The sequence below is a fragment of the Aethina tumida genome, chromosome 6, assembly GCF_024364675.1.
Source record: "Aethina tumida isolate Nest 87 chromosome 6, icAetTumi1.1, whole genome shotgun sequence".
NCBI classification, from domain to species: Eukaryota; Metazoa; Arthropoda; class Insecta; order Coleoptera; family Nitidulidae; genus Aethina; species Aethina tumida.
In genome coordinates, this window is record NC_065440.1 from 11,728,793 (window position 1) to 11,753,392 (window position 24,600).

The 24,600-nt window shown below is 29.0% G+C and overlaps 1 protein-coding gene across 1 annotated transcript; it reads right to left on the reverse strand.

The window, feature by feature from the left end:
* Nucleotides 1-2,282: 2,282 nt before the first annotated feature.
* On the reverse strand, nucleotides 2,283-4,956 carry LOC126265997 (uncharacterized). Its single transcript, XM_049969117.1, has 10 exons — nucleotides 4,911-4,956; nucleotides 4,686-4,833; nucleotides 4,531-4,631; nucleotides 4,136-4,283; nucleotides 4,025-4,081; nucleotides 3,586-3,747; nucleotides 3,435-3,531; nucleotides 3,097-3,197; nucleotides 2,547-2,708; nucleotides 2,283-2,492 (listed from the first exon to the last, which is right to left on the reverse strand). Exons 1-10 carry the CDS (start codon nucleotides 4,954-4,956, stop codon nucleotides 2,384-2,386), a joined length of 1,131 nt encoding a protein of 376 aa, XP_049825074.1. The 3' UTR covers nucleotides 2,283-2,383.
* Between the last annotated feature and the right edge of the window lie 19,644 nt (nucleotides 4,957-24,600).

A 24,600-nucleotide genomic window follows, 5' to 3' on the forward strand; every position in this document is an offset into this window, starting at 1 on the left:
GGCCTCTAACAAGGAGCACCGGTCATTATAAGAATTGTAAATTTAATTTAACACAGTCACACACAGTCTGAAAGTTATTTACCTGATGTCAGGGTCTTCTTCCTTTTGTTGTTGGAAGTTTTTTTCATAAATTGAGAGTAGTTTTCTGTCTGTGTTTTAATATAATAAGAATAAATTTATTTCAGTTATAATAAAAGTACAATGATAATTATATATAACAATATTTTCTAATTATAAAAAACAGTTATTCAGTTGCAGTAATAAATTCATTGTCCTGCTGAATGAATTTTTCAGTCATGTCTTCAGGAACTTCTACATCTTTGATATTATTCTTATCAATCTCATCTTCAGTCCTGAAATTCAATTAAAAACTTATATATAAAGTAAAACAATAAAAACTGATTTACCTTATGAGTATATCGACGAGATTTTCACATTTTTGTCCCTGATTTGTTGTCTGTTGCTCCTTTTTGTGCAGAGTTGAGTTATGGCCTCTAACAAGGAGCACCTGTCATTATAAGAATTGTAAATTTAATTTAACACAGTCACACACAGTCTGAAAGTTATTTACCTGATGTCAGGGTCTTCTTTCTTATGTTGTTGGAAGTTTTATTCATAAATTGAGAGTAGTTTTCTGTCTGTGTTTTAATATACTAAGAATAAATTTATTTCAGTTATAATAAAAGTACAATGACAATTATATATAACAATATTTTCTAATTATAAAAAACAGTTATTCAGTTGCAGTAATAAATTCATTGTCCTGCTGAATGAATTTTTCAGTCATGTCTTCAGGAACTTCTACATCTTTGATATTATCCTTATCAATTTCATCTTCAGTCCTGAAATTCAATTAAAAACTTATATATAAAGTAAAACAATAAAAACTGATTTACCTTATGAGTATATCGACGAGATTTTCGCACGCCAAAAGGACCTTCCTGTCCTTCTCCCATTTGTGCAATTCCCTAAGTATTACATGAGTATTTTTGTCCCTGATTTGTTGTCTGTTGCTCCTTTTTGTGCAGAGTTGAGTTATGGCCTCTAACAAGGAGCACCTGTCATTATAAGAATTGTAAATTTAATTGAACACAGTCACACACAGTTTGAAAGTTATTTACCTGATGTCAGGGTCTTCTTCCTTTTGTTGTTGGAAGTTTTATTCATAAATTGAGAGTAGTTTTCTGTCTGTGTTTTAATAAACTAAGAATAAATTTATTTCAGTTATAATAAAAGTACAATGATAATTATATATAACAATATTTTCTAATTATAAAAAACAGTTATTCAGTTGCAGTAATAAATTCATTGTCCTGCTGAATGAATTTTTCAGACATGTCTTCAGAAACTTCTACATCTTTGATATTATTCTTATCAATTTCATCTTCAGTCCTGAAATTCAATTAAAAACTTATATATAAAGTAAAACAATAAAAACTGATTTACCTTATGAATATATCGACGAGATTTTCGCACTCCAAAAGGACCTTCCTGTCCTTCTCCCATTTGTGCAATTCCCTAAGTATTACATAAGTATTTTTGTCCCTGATTTGTTGTCTGTTGCTCCTTTTTGTGCAGAGTTGAGTTATGGCCTCTAACAAGGAGCACCGGTCATTATAAGAATTGTAAATTTAATTTAACACAGTCATACACAGTCTGAAAGTTATTTACCTGATGTCAGGGTCTTCTTCCTTTTGTTGTTGGAAGTTTTATTCATAAATTGAGAGTAGTTTTCTGTCTGTGTTTTAATATAATAAGAATAAATTTATTTCAGTTATAATAAAAGTACAATGATAATTATATATAACAATATTTTCTAATTATAAAAAACAGTTATTCACTTGCAGTAATAAATTCATTGTCCTGCTGAATGAATTTTTCAGACATGTCTTCAGAAACTTCTACATCTTTGATATTATTCTTATCAATTTCATCTTCAGTCCTGAAATTCAATTAAAAACTTATATATAAAGTAAAACAATAAAAACTGATTTACCTTATGAATATATCGACGAGATTTTCGCACTCCAAAAGGACCTTCCTGTCCTTCTCCCATTTGTGCAATTCCCTAAGTATTACATAAGTATTTTTGCCCCTGATTTGTTGTCTGTTGCTCCTTTTTGTGCAGAGTTGAGTTATGGCCTCTAACAAGGAGCACCGGTCATTATAAGAATTGTAAATTTAATTTAACACAGTCACACACAGTCTGAAAGTTATTTACCTGATGTCAGGGTCTTCTTCCTTTTGTTGTTGGAAGTTTTATTCATAAATTGAGAGTAGTTTTCTGTCTGTGTTTTAATATAATAAGAATAAATTTATTTCAGTTATAATAAAAGTACAATGATAATTATATATAACAATATTTTCTAATTATAAAAAACAGTTATTCAGTTGCAGTAATAAATTCATTGTCCTGCTGAATGAATTTTTCAGTCATGTCTTCAGGAACTTCTACATCTTTGATATTATTCTTATCAATTTCATCTTCAGTCCTGAAATTCAATTAAAAACTTATATATAAAGTAAAACAATAAAAACTGATTTACCTTATGAGTATATCGACGAGATTTTCGCACTCCAAAAGGACCTTCCTGTCCTTCTCCCATTTGTGCAATTCCCTAAGTATTACATAAGTATTTTTGTCCCTGATTTGTTGTCTGTTGCTCCTTTTTGTGCAGAGTTGAGTTATGGCCTCTAACAAGGAGCACCTGTCATTATAAGAATTGTAAATTTAATTGAACACAGTCACACACAGTTTGAAAGTTATTTACCTGATGTCAGGGTCTTCTTCCTTTTGTTGTTGGAAGTTTTATTCATAAATTGAGAGTAGTTTTCTGTCTGTGTTTTAATAAACTAAGAATAAATTTATTTCAGTTATAATAAAAGTACAATGATAATTATATATAACAATATTTTCTAATTATAAAAAACAGTTATTCAGTTGCAGTAATAAATTCATTGTCCTGCTGAATGAATTTTTCAGTCATGTCTTCAGGAACTTCTACATCTTTGATATTATTCTTATCAATCTCATCTTCAGTCCTGAAATTCAATTAAAAACTTATATATAAAGTAAAACAATAAAAACTGATTTACCTTATGAGTATATCGACGAGATTTTCACATTTTTGTCCCTGATTTGTTGTCTGTTGCTCCTTTTTGTGCAGAGTTGAGTTATGGCCTCTAACAAGGAGCACCTGTCATTATAAGAATTGTAAATTTAATTTAACACAGTCACACACAGTCTGAAAGTTATTTACCTGATGTCAGGGTCTTCTTTCTTATGTTGTTGGAAGTTTTATTCATAAATTGAGAGTAGTTTTCTGTCTGTGTTTTAATATACTAAGAATAAATTTATTTCAGTTATAATAAAAGTACAATGACAATTATATATAACAATATTTTCTAATTATAAAAAACAGTTATTCAGTTGCAGTAATAAATTCATTGTCCTGCTGAATGAATTTTTCAGTCATGTCTTCAGGAACTTCTACATCTTTGATATTATCCTTATCAATTTCATCTTCAGTCCTGAAATTCAATTAAAAACTTATATATAAAGTAAAACAATAAAAACTGATTTACCTTATGAGTATATCGACGAGATTTTCGCACGCCAAAAGGACCTTCCTGTCCTTCTCCCATTTGTGCAATTCCCTAAGTATTACATGAGTATTTTTGTCCCTGATTTGTTGTCTGTTGCTCCTTTTTGTGCAGAGTTGAGTTATGGCCTCTAACAAGGAGCACCTGTCATTATAAGAATTGTAAATTTAATTGAACACAGTCACACACAGTTTGAAAGTTATTTACCTGATGTCAGGGTCTTCTTCCTTTTGTTGTTGGAAGTTTTATTCATAAATTGAGAGTAGTTTTCTGTCTGTGTTTTAATAAACTAAGAATAAATTTATTTCAGTTATAATAAAAGTACAATGATAATTATATATAACAATATTTTCTAATTATAAAAAACAGTTATTCAGTTGCAGTAATAAATTCATTGTCCTGCTGAATGAATTTTTCAGACATGTCTTCAGAAACTTCTACATCTTTGATATTATTCTTATCAATTTCATCTTCAGTCCTGAAATTCAATTAAAAACTTATATATAAAGTAAAACAATAAAAACTGATTTACCTTATGAATATATCGACGAGATTTTCGCACTCCAAAAGGACCTTCCTGTCCTTCTCCCATTTGTGCAATTCCCTAAGTATTACATAAGTATTTTTGTCCCTGATTTGTTGTCTGTTGCTCCTTTTTGTGCAGAGTTGAGTTATGGCCTCTAACAAGGAGCACCGGTCATTATAAGAATTGTAAATTTAATTTAACACAGTCATACACAGTCTGAAAGTTATTTACCTGATGTCAGGGTCTTCTTCCTTTTGTTGTTGGAAGTTTTATTCATAAATTGAGAGTAGTTTTCTGTCTGTGTTTTAATATAATAAGAATAAATTTATTTCAGTTATAATAAAAGTACAATGATAATTATATATAACAATATTTTCTAATTATAAAAAACAGTTATTCACTTGCAGTAATAAATTCATTGTCCTGCTGAATGAATTTTTCAGACATGTCTTCAGAAACTTCTACATCTTTGATATTATTCTTATCAATTTCATCTTCAGTCCTGAAATTCAATTAAAAACTTATATATAAAGTAAAACAATAAAAACTGATTTACCTTATGAATATATCGACGAGATTTTCGCACTCCAAAAGGACCTTCCTGTCCTTCTCCCATTTGTGCAATTCCCTAAGTATTACATAAGTATTTTTGCCCCTGATTTGTTGTCTGTTGCTCCTTTTTGTGCAGAGTTGAGTTATGGCCTCTAACAAGGAGCACCGGTCATTATAAGAATTGTAAATTTAATTTAACACAGTCACACACAGTCTGAAAGTTATTTACCTGATGTCAGGGTCTTCTTCCTTTTGTTGTTGGAAGTTTTATTCATAAATTGAGAGTAGTTTTCTGTCTGTGTTTTAATATAATAAGAATAAATTTATTTCAGTTATAATAAAAGTACAATGATAATTATATATAACAATATTTTCTAATTATAAAAAACAGTTATTCAGTTGCAGTAATAAATTCATTGTCCTGCTGAATGAATTTTTCAGTCATGTCTTCAGGAACTTCTACATCTTTGATATTATTCTTATCAATTTCATCTTCAGTCCTGAAATTCAATTAAAAACTTATATATAAAGTAAAACAATAAAAACTGATTTACCTTATGAGTATATCGACGAGATTTTCGCACTCCAAAAGGACCTTCCTGTCCTTCTCCCATTTGTGCAATTCCCTAAGTATTACATAAGTATTTTTGTCCCTGATTTGTTGTCTGTTGCTCCTTTTTGTGCAGAGTTGAGTTATGGCCTCTAACAAGGAGCACCTGTCATTATAAGAATTGTAAATTTAATTGAACACAGTCACACACAGTTTGAAAGTTATTTACCTGATGTCAGGGTCTTCTTCCTTTTGTTGTTGGAAGTTTTATTCATAAATTGAGAGTAGTTTTCTGTCTGTGTTTTAATAAACTAAGAATAAATTTATTTCAGTTATAATAAAAGTACAATGATAATTATATATAACAATATTTTCTAATTATAAAAAACAGTTATTCAGTTGCAGTAATAAATTCATTGTCCTGCTGAATGAATTTTTCAGTCATGTCTTCAGGAACTTCTACATCTTTGATATTATTCTTATCAATCTCATCTTCAGTCCTGAAATTCAATTAAAAACTTATATATAAAGTAAAACAATAAAAACTGATTTACCTTATGAGTATATCGACGAGATTTTCACATTTTTGTCCCTGATTTGTTGTCTGTTGCTCCTTTTTGTGCAGAGTTGAGTTATGGCCTCTAACAAGGAGCACCTGTCATTATAAGAATTGTAAATTTAATTTAACACAGTCACACACAGTCTGAAAGTTATTTACCTGATGTCAGGGTCTTCTTTCTTATGTTGTTGGAAGTTTTATTCATAAATTGAGAGTAGTTTTCTGTCTGTGTTTTAATATACTAAGAATAAATTTATTTCAGTTATAATAAAAGTACAATGACAATTATATATAACAATATTTTCTAATTATAAAAAACAGTTATTCAGTTGCAGTAATAAATTCATTGTCCTGCTGAATGAATTTTTCAGTCATGTCTTCAGGAACTTCTACATCTTTGATATTATCCTTATCAATTTCATCTTCAGTCCTGAAATTCAATTAAAAACTTATATATAAAGTAAAACAATAAAAACTGATTTACCTTATGAGTATATCGACGAGATTTTCGCACGCCAAAAGGACCTTCCTGTCCTTCTCCCATTTGTGCAATTCCCTAAGTATTACATGAGTATTTTTGTCCCTGATTTGTTGTCTGTTGCTCCTTTTTGTGCAGAGTTGAGTTATGGCCTCTAACAAGGAGCACCTGTCATTATAAGAATTGTAAATTTAATTTAACACAGTCACACACAGTCTGAAAGTTATTTACCTGATGTCAGGGTCTTCTGCCCTTTGTTGTTGGAAGTTTTATTCATATATTGAGAGTAGTTTTCTGTTTTATTTCAGTTATAATAAAAGTACAATGACAATTATATATAACAATATTTTCTAATTATAAAAAACAGTTATTCAGTTGCAGTAATAAATTCATTGTCCTGCTGAATGAATTTTTCAGTCATGTCTTCAGGAACTTCTACATCTTTGATATTATCCTTATCAATTTCATCTTCAGTCCTGAAATTCAATTGAAAACTTATGTAAAAGTAAATCGTCTAAAATATTTAACATTTAATAATGTCCACCGTTGTATTTATTTACAAACATCAACCAAAACAAATAACAAATAACTCAGCATGGAAACAATCATATTCCAATTCAATAAGATTCCGCAACATTTGTGCGTGTTGCCACTTAATTATTGTATTATCGTGTGCCAGTTTCAAAGTAAAATACGTTGACCCATCCGCCTGCATTTTCCTCGTCTCGTTTATCGTCTGTTTCAATAAAAAACGGTTTTAATCAAACGTTTTGTTACAAAACAACAAACGTTCGAAAACATGTGAATGCGAAGGAGGATATCTGTCTATTAATAGTCGACCTTGGACTGTACGCAACCAGAAGAAAGTGTGCGAAGAAGTGGAAGGTGCGATTTTAATATTTTAACATTTTGCGTCGCACGTATGCTTAAAAAATTAAAGTGAGATTACGTGATGTCGTACATGTTGCGAATATGAGCGGGGGCCAAAAACAAATGGACAAGTGTGGAGTATATTTAGAATAAACAAGACATAATAAACAGATGGTTACTTGTGCAGAATCTGAATAAATTAGGTTTGAAAGCGACAAGAATAATACTTGGATAGGTCGCTGATATGAATAATAATTAATGTTAATAATGTATGTAAAAGAAACAATATTATATATTGTATAATACGAAACACAATAAATAAATATGCTCAAACTAAATTATTATACATTATGTATAAATAATACAATACATGTGTGTAGGTAATTGAGTTTTATTTAAGGGTGATTATATTTGATAAAAATAAAATAATTGTTTGTTTACTAAGAATACTAAAGAAAAGTCTTGAAAATATTAAATTATACATTACATCAATATATGTATATAATATAATGTATATACAATTGATTGTAGTTTAAAGATGTGTATAAAATTGGATAAATGATGTTTACATTTTATAAAAGTTATACAGAATTTTAAATACTAAAAATACCAAAAAAAACTTTTAATTTTTTAAATGTAGAATAATTAAAAAAATAAATAATTGTATATTATAATACTTTTTATATATACAAATGATTTAGATTTAAATATAAATACGTTATATTTAGTATATTCTTGGATAAAAAAATATCAAAGAAATGATACAAAATTTGAAAAATGAATAATTATACATTAAAATACAATGTATATATTGAACAATTTATTGTAATTTAAAGATATTTATAATTGATAAAATTAGTTAAATGATGTTTAAATTTGATAAAAGTTTTAAATATTTAAAAATACCAAAAAAAAAAACAATTAAATTTTAAATATGAAGTAGTTAAAAAAATATATAATTGTATATTACAATACATTGTATATATTAAATTGATTTTAATTTAAATACATTTATATTTAGTAATAACGAATACATTCTTGAGTACGAAAAATATCAAAGAAATGATATAAATTTTTAAAAATAAAGAATTTATAAAAATAAATAATTATACATTAAAAAACAATGTATATATTGAACAATTTATTGTAATTTAAAGATATTTATAATTGATAAAATTAGTTAAATGATGTTTAAATTTGATAAAAGTTTTAAATATTTAAAAATACCAAAAAAAAAACAATTAAATTTTAAATATGAAGTAGTTAAAAAAATATATAATTGTATATTACAATACATTGTATATATTAAATTGATTTTAATTTAAATACATTTATATTTAGTAATAACGAATACATTCTTGAGTACGAAAAATATCAAAGAAATGATATAAATTTATAAAAATAAAGAATTTATAAAAATAAATAATTATACATTAAAAAACAATGTATATATTGAACAATTTATTGTAATTTAAAGATGTTTATAACTGATAAAATTAAATAAATGATGTTTAAATTTGATAAAAGTTATATAAAGTTTTAAATATTTAAAAATACCCAAGAAACGATTAAATTTTTAAGTATGAAGTGGTTATACAAAAATATATAATTGTATATTACAATTGATTTTAATTTAAATAAATTTAGTAACAACAAATAAATTCTTGAGTACGAAAATATCAAAGAAATGATACAAATTTTGAAAAATAAAAAATTTATAAAGATAAATAATTATACATTAAAATACAATATATACATTGAATAATTTATTGTAATTTAAAGATGTTTATAACTGATAAAATTAAATAAATGATGTTTAAATTTGATAAATGTTATACAAAGTTTTAAATATTTAAAAATATCAAAGAAACGATTAAATTTTTAAATGTGAAGTAGGTACAATACTTTATATATATATATATATATATATATATATATATATATATATATATACAATTGATTTTAATTTATACATTTATATTTAGTAATAACAAATAAATTTTTGAAAAGAAAAAAATATGATAGAAATGATACAAATTTTGAAAAATGAAGAATTTACAAAAATAAATGATTATACATTAAAATACAATGTGTATATTGAACAGTTTATTGTAATTTAAAGTAGTATATAACTGATAAAATTAGATAAATAATGTTTAAATTTGATAAAAGTTATACAAAGTTTCAAATATTTAAAAATACCAAAGGAACGATGAAATTTTTAATGTGAAATTATAATTGAATATAACAATACTATGTATATATACAATTGATTTTAATTTATATACATTTACATTTAGCAATAACAAATAAATTCTTGAATAGAAAAATATCCAAGATATGATACAACTTTTGAAAAATGAAGAATTACACAAAAATAAATAATTAAATATTAAAATACAATGTATATATTGAACAATGCCAAAGAAAGTTGTTAGAAAAGTATATACTTGTATATTACAATACTTATATTACTGTATATATTCAATTGATTTTAATTTAAATACACTTGAGTACAAAAAATATCAAAGAAATGATACAAATATTGAAAAATGAAGAAAATAATTATACAATGTATAAATTGAACAATTTATTGTAATTTAAAGGTGTAAAATTAAAAGATCATCTTTGGGGTGCCTAGAAACCAGTTTTTCAGTGTCAGAATAAAATTAATGCTACCTTTGTATTCTGATAAATTAAAAAATAAATAAATACTTGTTTCTGCATTTCGTGCGTCATCAGATAGGACACAATTCAAAACTGCAATTCTGTACAACTCTGAAAATCCTATGACAAGCTTTACATTTAAAATACGGTTTAATTTTGGTTAGTGGGGTAACTTGTCGCTGCATTTACGGCGACAACTTTTTCAAAATTGTCACCTTTGAAATAATAAAATTAATAAATGTTTCCAAATGAACTAGAAAGCCCATCGTAGCTGAGTAACTGCAGCACTATACTAAGTTTCAATTTATCAGCATATACATTTAGTTTTATGAGAATACCTATAATAAATAAATAAATAAATGTATTTATTTATAACTTTATTTATAAATAAGTACATTTGGATATTTGACATAATAACATAATACAATAAATGACATAAGATTACACTTTTATTACAATAAAAAATATACAAAAATATCAACTTTATAACATATAATAAATACAAAATTAATCAATCAGTTTAATTTTTTGGTAATAAAACAAAATTTACTTTTATTTCTTTTTGCTGAAAAACATAAGAAACACAATTTACGACACACAAGATATAAAAGTTTAATTAATTGCTAAATATAAATTTGTAATTTAGTGGAAAAGGGATAAATAGACGATAGAAAATAACAAATTTTATTTTATGTATCTAAGCTGAAAGAGAATATCTGATTAGATTATCTAAAAGACATAAGAAACAAACATTTTATGACACTTAAGATGAAAAATTCTTATTAATTAATCAAAATAAATCTGTAATTTAGTGAAAAAAGAATAAATAGGGGGGATAGGAAATAAAACAAAGTTTTCAATATTTATGTAAGCTGAAAGAGAATGTCTGAGTACATAACTCAAAGAACACATAAAACAATAAAAGCTTTACGAAAACTTTCCTTCTGTGAAAGTAATAAATAAAATGTAATGGAGCAAATAACAATTAGTTGTCTTCTGCAAATATTTAGTAAAATAATTGATGGACGCAATGATAAACCGACAACAACGACGAAAAAAGAACTGGAAATAACATGTTTAAAAACTTACTTTGCGTTGCCAGTTGCCCAGTTAACTAGTCTCGTTCTGGACCTACCTGAAATTAATCAAAAACGTTCAATTAATATTATTGTTTAATTGGTAATTCAATTTGTTACCTTTAATGCCCTTTCCCTGTTGCCTTATCGTCTCTCCATTGGTTGGTTGAGTCATCACAGTTCAAGATTTGTTCATCAATGTCCACGTTGGAGATAACACTATATCACTGTTGTCCTTAGCACTTTTATCCGTCGAATCGATGAGGAAATAAATAAAAATCTTCCCTAAATGTTTTAGTTAAAGAAGGAACACTTTGATTTGTATTTGTTGCTTAAGTATCTTTGAAAGACAAAGTTTTAATACTTTCATGGACTTTAAACTCTACTTGTGTTATTTACTGTTCTTTACTTAACACCAAAGAATTAACAAATAACTGTATCCATCATCAGAGTTAATTTCATGATTACTTCGTTAAACGTACAGATAATCAGTGCACCCCTCGATTCGAAACCCAACCACTGCTGCCGCGAGGCTGCCTAAATAGAGCTTATGGGTACTGTGACCAAGACTCCGGGTCGGGACTTCAAACCAACAGGGGACCGAAAATCTCGCGACCGATCTTACTTATCCAAGTAAAATATAAATACTTTCAATAATTTAAAGGTGACCGACTATCTCTTTCTCCCGACTTTACTTATCCAAGTGAAATATCAACCCTTTACAAAAAATTACTTCTCAATGCTTTCATTAATATCTGTCAATGTAAATAATTTGTATGACTTCACTTATACAAATAAGTTCATTTCATGGTTACTGTGTTAAACGTACAGATAATCAGTGCACCCCTCGATTCGAAACCCAACCACTGCTACCGTGAGGCTGCCTAAGTAGAGCTTATGGGTACTGTGACCAAGACTCCGGGTCGGGACTTCAAACCAACAGGGGACCGAAAATCTCGCGACCGATCTTACTTATCCAAGTAAAATATAAATACTTTCAATAATTTAAAGGTGACCGACTATCTCTTTCTCCCGACTTTACTTATCCAAGTGAAATATCATCCCTTTCCAAAAAATTACTTCTGAATGCTTTCATTAATATTTGTCAATGTAAATGATTTGTATGACTTTACTTATCCAAATAAGTTCATTTCATGGTTACTGCGTTAAACGTTCAGATAATCAGTGCACCCCTCGATTCGAAGCCCAACCACTGCTGCCGTGAGGCTGCCTAATTAGAGCTTATGGGTACTGTGACCAAGACTCCGGGTCGGGACTTCAAACCAACAGGGGACCGAAAATCTCGCGACCGATCTTAATTATCCAAGTAAAATATAAATACTTTCAATTATTTAAAGGTGACCGACTGTCTCTTTCTCCCGACTTTACTTATCCAAGTGAAATATCAACCCTTTCCAAAAAATTACTTCTGAATGCTTTTATTAATATTTGTCAATGTAAATGATTTGTATGACTTTACTTATGCCAATAAGTTCATTTCATGGTTACTGCGTTAAACGTACAGATAATCAGTGCACCCCTCGATTCGAAACCCAACCACTGCTGCCGTGAGGCTGCCTAAGTAGAGCTTATGGGTACTGTGACCAAGACTCCGGGTCAGGACTTCAAACAAACAGGGGACCGAAAATCTCGCGACCGATCTTACTTATCCAAGTAAAATATAAATATTTTCAATAATTTAAAGGTGACCGACTATCTCTTTCCCCCGACTTTACTTATCCAAGTGAAATATCAACCCTTTCCAAAAAATTACTTCTGAATGCTTTTATTAATGTTTGTCAATGTAAATAATTTGTATGGCTTTACTTATGCAAATAAGTTCATTTCATGGTTACTGCGTTAAACGTTCAGATAATCAGTGCACCCCTCGATTCGAAACCCAACCACTGCTGCCGTGAGGCTGCCTAATTAGAGCTTATGGGTACTGTGACCAAGACTCCGGGTCGGGACTTCAAACCAACAGGGGACCGAAAATCTCGCGACCGATCTTAATTATCCAAGTAAAATATAAATACTTTCAATTATTTAAAGGTGACCGACTGTCTCTTTCTCCCGACTTTACTTATCCAAGTGAAATATCATCCCTTTCCAAAAAATTACTTCTGAATGCTTTTATTAATATTTGTCAATGTAAATGATTTGTATGACTTCACTTATACAAATAAGTTCATTTCATGGTTACTGCGTTAAACGTACAGATAATCAGTGCACCCCTCGATTCGAAACCCAACCACTGCTGCCGTGGGGCTGCCTAAGTACAGCTTATGGGTACTGTGACCAAGACTCCGGGTCAGGACTTCAAACAAACAGGGGACCGAAAATCTCGCGACCGATCTTACTTATCCAAGTAAAATATAAATATTTTCAATAATTTAAAGGTGACCGACTATCTCTTTCCCCCGACTTTACTTATCCAAGTGAAATATCAACCCTTTCCAAAAAATTACTTCTGAATGCTTTTATTAATGTTTGTCAATGTAAATAATTTGTATGGCTTTACTTATGCAAATAAGTTCATTTCATGGTTACTGCGTTAAACGTTCAGATAATCAGTGCACCCCTCGATTCGAAGCCCAACCACTGCTGTCGTGAGGCTGCCTAATTAGAGCTTATGGGTACTGTGACCAAGACTCCGGGTCGGGACTTCAAACCAACAGGGGACCGAAAATCTCGCGACCGATCTTAATTATCCAAGTAAAATATAAATACTTTCAATTATTTAAAGGTGACCGACTGTCTCTTTCTCCCGACTTTACTTATCCAAGTGAAATATCAACCCTTTCCAAAAAATTACTTCTGAATGCTTTCATTAATATTTGTCAATGTAAATGATTTGTATGACTTTACTTATGCAAATAAGTTCATTTCATGGTTACTGCGTTAAACGTACAGATAATCAGTGCACCCCTCGAATCGAATCCCAACCACTGCTGCCGTGAGGCTGCCTAAGTAGAGCTTATGGGTACTGTGACCAAGACTCCGGGTCGGGACTTCAAACCAACAGGGGACCGAAAATCTCGCGACCGATCTTACTTATCCAAGTAAAATATAAATACTTTCAATAATTTAAAGGTGACTGACTATCTCTTTCTCCCGACTTTACTTATCCAAGTGAAATATCAACCCTTTCCAAAAAATTACTTCTGAATGCTTTCATTAATATTTGTCAATGTAAATGATTTGTATGACTTTACTTATGCAAATAAGTTCATTTCATGGTTACTGCGTTAAACGTACAGATAATCAGTGCACCCCTCGATTCGAAACCCAACCACTGCTGCCGTGAGGCTGCCTAAGTAGAGCTTATGGGTACTGTGACCAAGACTCCGGGTCGGGACTTCAAACCAACAAGGGACTGAAAATCTCGGGCCCGATCTTACTTATCCAAGTAAAATATAAATACTTTCAATAATTTAAAGGTGACCGACTATCTCTTTCTCCCGACTTTACTTATCCAAGTGAAATATCAACCCTTTCCAAAAAATTACTTCTGAATGCTTTCATTAATATTTGTCAATGTAAATGATTTGTATGACTTTACTTATCCAAATAAGTTCATTTCATGGTTACTGCGTTAAACGTTCAGATAATCAGTGCACCCCTCGATTCGAAGCCCAACCACTGCTGCCGTGAGGCTGCCTATGTAGAGCTTATGGGTACTGTGACCAAGACTCCGGGTCGGGACTTCAAACCAACAGGGGACCGAAAATCTCGCGACCGATCTTACTTATCCAAGTAAAATATAAATACTTTCAATAATTTAAAGGTGACCGACTATCTCTTTCTCCCGACTTTAATTATCCAAGTGAAATATCAACCCTTTCCAAAAAATTACTTCTGAATGCTTTCATTAATATTTGTCAATGTAAATGATTTGTATGACTTCACTTATACAAATAAGTTCATTTCATGGTTACTGCGTTAAACGTACAGATAATCAGTGCACCCCTCGATTCGAAACCCAACCACTGCTGCCGTGGGGCTGCCTAAGTAGAGCTTATGGGTACTGTGACCAAGACTCCGGGTCGGGACTTCAAACCAACAGGGGACCGAAAATCTCGCGACCGATCTTACTTATCCAAGTAAAATATAAATACTTTCAATAATTTAAAGGTGACCGACTATCTCTTTCTCCCGACTTTACTTATCCAAGTGAAATATCATCCCTTTCCAAAAAATTACTTCTGAATGCTTTCATTAATATTTGTCAATGTAAATGATTTGTATGACTTTACTTATCCAAATAAGTTCATTTCATGGTTACTGCGTTAAACGTACAGATAATCAGTGCACCCCTCGAATCGAATCCCAACCACTGCTGCCGTGAGGCTGCCTAAGTAGAGCTTATGGGTACTGTGACCAAGACTCCGGGTCGGGACTTCAAACCAACAGGGGACCGAAAATCTCGCGACCGATCTTACTTATCCAAGTAAAATATAAATACTTTCAATAATTTAAAGGTGACTGACTATCTCTTTCTCCCGACTTTACTTATCCAAGTGAAATATCAACCCTTTCCAAAAAATTACTTCTGAATGCTTTCATTAATATTTGTCAATGTAAATGATTTGTATGACTTTACTTATGCAAATAAGTTCATTTCATGGTTACTGCGTTAAACGTACAGATAATCAGTGCACCCCTCGATTCGAAACCCAACCACTGCTGCCGTGAGGCTGCCTAAGTAGAGCTTATGGGTACTGTGACCAAGACTCCGGGTCGGGACTTCAAACCAACAAGGGACTGAAAATCTCGGGCCCGATCTTACTTATCCAAGTAAAATATAAATACTTTCAATAATTTAAAGGTGACCGACTATCTCTTTCTCCCGACTTTACTTATCCAAGTGAAATATCAACCCTTTCCAAAAAATTACTTCTGAATGCTTTCATTAATATTTGTCAATGTAAATGATTTGTATGACTTTACTTATCCAAATAAGTTCATTTCATGGTTACTGCGTTAAACGTTCAGATAATCAGTGCACCCCTCGATTCGAAGCCCAACCACTGCTGCCGTGAGGCTGCCTATGTAGAGCTTATGGGTACTGTGACCAAGACTCCGGGTCGGGACTTCAAACCAACAGGGGACCGAAAATCTCGCGACCGATCTTACTTATCCAAGTAAAATATAAATACTTTCAATAATTTAAAGGTGACCGACTATCTCTTTCTCCCGACTTTAATTATCCAAGTGAAATATCAACCCTTTCCAAAAAATTACTTCTGAATGCTTTCATTAATATTTGTCAATGTAAATGATTTGTATGACTTCACTTATACAAATAAGTTCATTTCATGGTTACTGCGTTAAACGTACAGATAATCAGTGCACCCCTCGATTCGAAACCCAACCACTGCTGCCGTGGGGCTGCCTAAGTAGAGCTTATGGGTACTGTGACCAAGACTCCGGGTCGGGACTTCAAACCAACAGGGGACCGAAAATCTCGCGACCGATCTTACTTATCCAAGTAAAATATAAATACTTTCAATAATTTAAAGGTGACCGACTATCTCTTTCTCCCGACTTTACTTATCCAAGTGAAATATCATCCCTTTCCAAAAAATTACTTCTGAATGCTTTCATTAATATTTGTCAATGTAAATGATTTGTATGACTTTACTTATCCAAATAAGTTCATTTCATGGTTACTGCGTTAAACGTACAGATAATCAGTGCACCCCTCGAATCGAATCCCAACCACTGCTGCCGTGAGGCTGCCTAAGTAGAGCTTATGGGTACTGTGACCAAGACTCCGGGTCGGGACTTCAAACCAACAGGGGACCGAAAATCTCGCGACCGATCTTACTTATCCAAGTAAAATATAAATACTTTCAATAATTTAAAGGTGACTGACTATCTCTTTCTCCCGACTTTACTTATCCAAGTGAAATATCAACCCTTTCCAAAAAATTACTTCTGAATGCTTTCATTAATATTTGTCAATGTAAATGATTTGTATGACTTCACTTATACAAATAAGTTCATTTCATGGTTACTGCGTTAAACGTACAGATAATCAGTGCACCCCTCGATTCGAAACCCAACCACTGCTGCCGTGGGGCTGCCTAAGTAGAGCTTATGGGTACTGTGACCAAGACTCCGGGTCGGGACTTCAAACCAACAGGGGACCGAAAATCTCGCGACCGATCTTACTTATCCAAGTAAAATATAAATACTTTCAATTATTTAAAGGTGACCGACTGTCTCTTTCTCCCGACTTTACTTATCCAAGTGAAATATCAACCCTTTCCAAAAAATTACTTCTGAATGCTTTCATTAATATTTGTCAATGTAAATGATTTGTATGACTTTACTTATGCAAATAAGTTCATTTCATGGTTACTGCGTTAAACGTACAGATAATCAGTGCACCCCTCGAATCGAATCCCAACCACTGCTGCCGTGAGGCTGCCTAAGTAGAGCTTATGGGTACTGTGACCAAGACTCCGGGTCGGGACTTCAAACCAACAGGGGACCGAAAATCTCGCGACCGATCTTACTTATCCAAGTAAAATATAAATACTTTCAATAATTTAAAGGTGACTGACTATCTCTTTCTCCCGACTTTACTTATCCAAGTGAAATATCAACCCTTTCCAAAAAATTACTTCTGAATGCTTTCATTAATATTTGTCAATGTAAATGATTTGTATGACTTTACTTATGCAAATAAGTTCATTTCATGGTTACTGCGTTAAACGTACAGATAATCAGTGCACCCCTCGATTCGAAACCCAACCACTGCTGCCGTGAGGCTGCCTAAGTAGAGCTTATGGGTACTGTGACCAAGACTCCGGGTCGGGACTTCAAACCAACAAGGGACTGAAAATCTCGGGCCCGATCTTACTTATCCAAGTAAAATATAAATACTTTCAATAATTTAAAGGTGACCGACTATCTCTTTCTCCCGACTTTACTTATCCAAGTGAAATATCAACCCTTTCCAAAAAATTACTTCTGAATGCTTTCATTAATATTTGTCAATGTAAATGATTTGTATGACTTTACTTATCCAAATAAGTTCATTTCATGGTTACTGCGTTAAACGTTCAGATAATCAGTGCACCCCTCGATTCGAAGCCCAACCACTGCTGCCGTGAGGCTGCCTATGTAGAGCTTATGGGTACTGTGACCAAGACTCCGGGTCGGGACTTCAAACCAACAGGGGACCGAAAATCTCGCGACCGATCTTACTTATCCAAGTAAAATATAAATACTTTCAATAATTTAAAGGTGACCGACTATCTCTTTCTCCCGACTTTAATTATCCAAGTGAAATATCAACCCTTTCCAAAAAATTACTTCTGAATGCTTTCATTAATATTTGTCAATGTAAATGATTTGTATGACTTCACTTATACAAATAAGTTCATTTCATGGTTACTGCGTTAAACGTACAGATAATCAGTGCACCCCTCGATTCGAAACCCAACCACTGCTGCCGTGGGGCTGCCTAAGTAGAGCTTATGGGTACTGTGACCAAGACTCCGGGTCGGGACTTCAAACCAACAGGGGACCGAAAATCTCGCGACCGATCTTACTTATCCAAGTAAAATATAAATACTTTCAATAATTTAAAGGTGACCGACTATCTCTTTCTCCCGACTTTACTTATCCAAGTGAAATATCATCCCTTTCCAAAAAATTACTTCTGAATGCTTTCATTAATATTTGTCAATGTAAATGATTTGTATGACTTTACTTATCCAAATAAGTTCATTTCATGGTTACTGCGTTAAACGTACAGATAATCAGTGCACCCCTCGATTCGAAGCCCAACCACTGCTGCCGTGAGGCTGCCTAAGTAGAGCTTATGGGTACTGTGACCAAGACTCCGGGTCGGGACTCCAAACCAACAGGGGACCGAAAATCTCGCGACCGATCTTACTTATCCAAGTAAAATATAAATACTTTCAATAATTTAAAGGTGACCGACTATCTCTTTCTCCCGACTTTACTTATCCAAGTGAAATATCATCCCTTTCCAAAAAATTACTTCTGAATGCTTTTATTAATATTTGTCAATGAAAATAATTCGTATGACTTTACTTATCCAAATAAGTTCATTTCATGGTTTACTGCGTTAAACGTTCAGATAATCAGTGCACCCCTCGATTCGAAACCCAACCACTGCTGCCGTGGGGCTGCCTAAGTAGAGCTTATGGGTACTGTGACCAAGACTCCGGGTCAGGACTTCAAACCAACAGGGGACCGAAAATCTCGCGACCGATCTTACTTATCCAAGTAAAATATAAATACTTTCAATAATTTAAAGGTGACCGACTATTACATTTTCCCAACTTTACTTATCCAAGTGAAATATCAACCCTTTCCAAAAAAATACTTCTGAATGCTTTTATTAATATTTGTCAATGTAAATAATTTATATGACATTACTTATCCAAGTAAAGTATTAAATTTATTCAAAAATGTACTGTAGAGTTATTTTATTTAGTATAAAATACTTTCGAAAATGTATATTTAAATACTTTTATTTATTCTAGTAATGACAAAAAAATGTTCCTTCAATAGTTAAAACAATGAGAGTCGATTATTTATTTATATTTCTAATAATTTTGGTATGTCCTGTAATAACAAAAATATACCATAAACCAGATACCCAGGAAGGAATTTCTAATGGTGGAAACTGATTTAAAATATAGATGTTAATGTTAATTTGCGTAAAAATCTAAATTTACTAATAAAATGTTTAAATATTAAACCGAAACTTTACTTGTTAATTTGAATTCATTAAATAAATGCATTATTATATATAAATCGAATTTTAAGATGTAATTTTAAAAATATCTAATTAAAACTTTCAATTGTTTATACAATTAAAACATATTACCAAAAAATGTTGTTGATGTTTCTCATCAATATCGATTACAAAATCTTTGTTCAAGTATTTTATTCATTTTAAATAATTTATTTTTCAATTATTTTAATCAAATTATTGTAAATTATTTAAATATTTAAATTCTTACCCATAAAAACAATTATTCTAATTGTAAAAAATATAATATCTCAGTTTCGACCAATAAAAATCAAAAAGTTTTTTTCAATTTTTGTTTAATTAAACTGATTTTGAATACTGACATTAAAAAAAAATCAATTAAAAATCAAAAGTATTTAATTTACTATTAAAATATTTGAATATTAAACAGAAACTTAAATTAATTCACACTAATTATTGTACTTGAATGTCATTGCGTAACTATACTGAAATATTGTTTAAACAACTTTACAAAAATTGACTCGCATTTTAATAAAATTTAAACAAAAAAATTAAAAAATCCCTTAAACAATTTATTCAAAATAAAAAATCCTACCTTTTAACCCCGCAGCATGTCCAGTAGGGCACTAATTGATCGTACGAGTGACTGCACCACCCCGAACCGCACCACCGAATTAATTGGGGTGGATGGGCAGCCCGGACCACCACCCCCGACCGACCGACCGGTCGATACGCGAATCGATAACACAATGACCGTAATTTAATGGCCCCGTCAGATAGCTAGTCACCCCATGCGTGTGATTGGTCAACGTTGAGGTTTATGTAATTCCTTCAAGAAGGTTTTTGATTGAAACGGAATTTTTTCGTCAAAACATCTGATTTTATACAGTCTGAAAAAACATTTTATATTAATTGTTTTAATGTTATTAGTCCATTTTACCTGTTTCATGATAATAACCAAAAAATCTGAGGTACTGTTCGACAAATTTTAAATAAATAATCATTTTTATCCTAATTTTTGAAGGATTATTTGTGGTTCTCGATAAATGTACCCTAGTTCCCTTTTCGTTCACAATTATCAAGAGAAGTAAAATAAATGTGTTTAATTTTTAATATTTAAATTCAATATATATTTTTTGCACTTTCATTTTTGTTTTCAATAAATATAATTTCTGTAAACAATTGTTTTAATACCTTTTTTGCATACCTTTTAAATATTCTTGAGTACGAAAAATATTCAAGAAATGATACAAATTTTGAAAAATGAAGAATTATACAATAATAAATATTTATATATTAAAATACAATGTACATATTGAACAATTTATTGTAATTTCAAGATATTTATAATTGATAAAATTAGATAAATGATGTTTAAATTTGAATAAAGTTTTAAATATTTAAAACTATCTAAGAAACGATTAAATTTTAAATATGAAGTAGTTAAAAAAATATATAATTGTATATTACAATACTTTGTATATATACAATTGATTTTAATTTATATATTTTATTTGGTAATAACAAATAAATTCTTGAAATGAAAAAATATCAAAGAAATGATACAAATTTTGAAAAATGAAGAATTTACAAAAATAAATAATTATACATTAAAATACAATGTGCATATTGAACAATTTATGGTAGTTTAAAGATGTTTATAACTGATAAAATTAGATAAATTATGTTTAAACTTGATAAAAGATATACAAAGTTTTAAATATTTAAAAATACCAAAGAAACGATTAAATTTTAAATGTAAAGTTACAATACTTTGTATATATATATAATTGATTTTAATTTATATAGATTTACATTTAGTAATAACAAATAAATTCTTTAATAGAAAAAATATCCAAAAAATGATATAATGAAGAATTACACAAAAATGAATAATTATACGTTAAAATATAATGTATATATATATATATATATATATATATATAAAATGTATATATTATTTTTAATAACAATTTATATATATATATATAATTGATTTTAATTTAAATACATTTATATTGAACAATTTATTGTAGTTTAAAGATGTTTATAGCAGATGAAATTAGATAAATGATGTTTAAATTTGATAAAAGTTTTAAATATTTAAAAATACCAAAGAAACGATTAAATTTTTAAAGGTAAAGTAGTTTAAAAAAATATAGTTGTATATTACAATACTATGTATATATACATATATATATATATATATATATGTATAATTTATTTTAATTTATATACATTTCCATTTAGTAATAACAAATAAATTCTTGAATAGAAAAAATATCCAAAAAATGATACAAATTTTAAAAATTAAGAATAACACAAAAATAAATAATTATACATTAAAATACAATGTATATATTGAACAATTTATTTTAAATTAAATATGTTTTTAACTAATTAAATTAGATAAATGATGTTTATATTTGGCAAAAGTTATACAAATATTTAAAAATACCAAAGAAACGATTAAGTTTTTAAATATGAAGTAGTTACAAATATATATAATTGTATATTAACAATACTTTGTATATATACAATTGATTTTAATTTATATACATTTACATTTAGTAATGACAAATAAATTCTTGAATAGAAAAAATATCCAAAAAATGATACAAATTTTGAAAAATGAAGAATTACACAAAAATAAATAATTATACATTAAAATACAATTTATTTTAATTTAAAGATATTTTTAACTAGTTAAATTAGATAAATGATGTTTATATTTGACAAAAGTTATATTCAGTTTTAATTATTTAAAAATAAGAAACGATTAAATTTTTAAATATGAAGTTGTTACAAAAATATATAATTGAATATTACAATACTTTGTATAGTTACAATTGATTTTAATTTAAATCCATTTATATTTAGTAATAAATAAATTCTTGAGTACGAAAAATATCAAAGAAATGATACAATGTGTATATTGAACAATTTATTGTAATTTAAAGATGTTTATAACTGATAAAATTAGATAAATGATGTTTAATTTTGATGAAAGTATATAGAGTTTTAAATATTTAAAAATACCAAAGAAACGATTAAGTTTTTAAATATGAAGTAGTTACAAATATATATAATTGTATATTAACAATACTTTGTATATACCGTATCAAAAATGATGAGCGTGTCTACTCGCATATTGAGACGGAACATCAATACCCCTTTGTAAACAAAAAGGAAAGATATACATGCAATTATGTGGGCGGGCCGAACTGACTGGAGGGGATCATTTGGTTTTGCTGCGTTTAGCATGCGGTTCGTCTCCGCAGACGTTGTTTTTAGTATATTTTATTTAATTTTTGGGATACATTTTTATTTTGAAAAAAGTAGTTTATTTTTAGAATACTTATTTTTGTTTTTGATATACCCTCAAAAAATATTTCATTTTACAGATTGAAAATTATACAAAGTTACGGAATTTAAATGGAGCATCCGAAGAACTCGAACTACATCCCTACGCATACGAAGAGTTACTAAATGCATTGGCGAAGATTAATTTACATTGTGCGCCGGCGCGCACCAGCACGGCGCATTGTCTCTGAGAGTAGGGATTCTTACTACCGGGCAAAACTTTTCTCTCTTTGTCGTGCATCCATCTCTTACAACATCCAGACACGAAGAGCATTTTTTGTACGGTATACAATTGATTTTAATTTATGTACATTTACATTTAGTAATAACAAATAAATTCTTGAATAGAAAAAATATACAAAAAATGATACAAATTTTAAAACATGAAGAATTACATAAAAATAAATAATTATACATTAAAATACAATGTGCATATTGAACAATTTATTGTAGTTTAATGATGTTTATAACTAATAAAATTAGATAAATGATGTTTAAATTTGATAAAAGATATATAAAGTTTTAAATATTTAAAAATACCAAAGAAACGATTAAATTTTAAATGTAAAGCTCTTAAAAAATTTATAATTGTTATTACAATACTTTGTATATATACAATTGATTTTAATTTAAATACATTTATATTTAGTAACAATAAATAAATTCTAGAGCACGAAAAATATCAAACAAATCATACAAGTTTTGAAAAATAAAGAATATATAAAAATAAATAATTATACATTAAAATACAATGTGTATATTGAACAATGTATTGTAATTTAAAGATGTGTCTATTAAACAATTTATTGTAATTTAAAGATGTGTCTATTGAACAATTTATTGTAATTTAAAGATGTTTATAAATGATAAAATTAGATAAATAATGTTTAATTTTGATAAAAGATATATAGAGTTTTAAATATTTAAAAATACCAAAGAAACGATTAAATTTTAAATGTAAAGTTCTTAAAAAATTTATAATTTTATATTACAATACTTTGTATATATATAATTGATTTTAATTTATATAGATTTACATTTAGTAATAACAAATAAATTCTTGAATAGAAAAAATATCCAACAAATGATACAAATTTTGAAAAATGAAGAATTACACAAAAATAAATAATTATACATTAAAATACAATTTATTTTAATTTAAAGATATTTTTAACTAGTTAAATTAGATAAATGATGTTTATATTTGACAAAAGTTATATTCAGTTTTAATTATTTAAAAATAAGAAACGATTAAATTTTTAAATATGAAGTTGTTACAAAAATATATAATTGAATATTACAGTACTTTGTATAGTTACAATTGATTTTAATTTAAATCCATTTATATTTAGTAATAAATAAATTCTTGAGTACGAAAAATATCAAAGAAATGATACAATGTGTATATTGAACAATTTATTGTAATTTAAAGATGTTTATAACTGATAAAATTAGATAAATGATGTTTAATTTTGATGAAAGATATATAGAGTTTTAAATATTTAAAAATACCAAAGAAACGATTAAGTTTTTAAATATGAAGTAGTTACAAATATATATAATTGTATATTAACAATACTTTGTATATATACAAT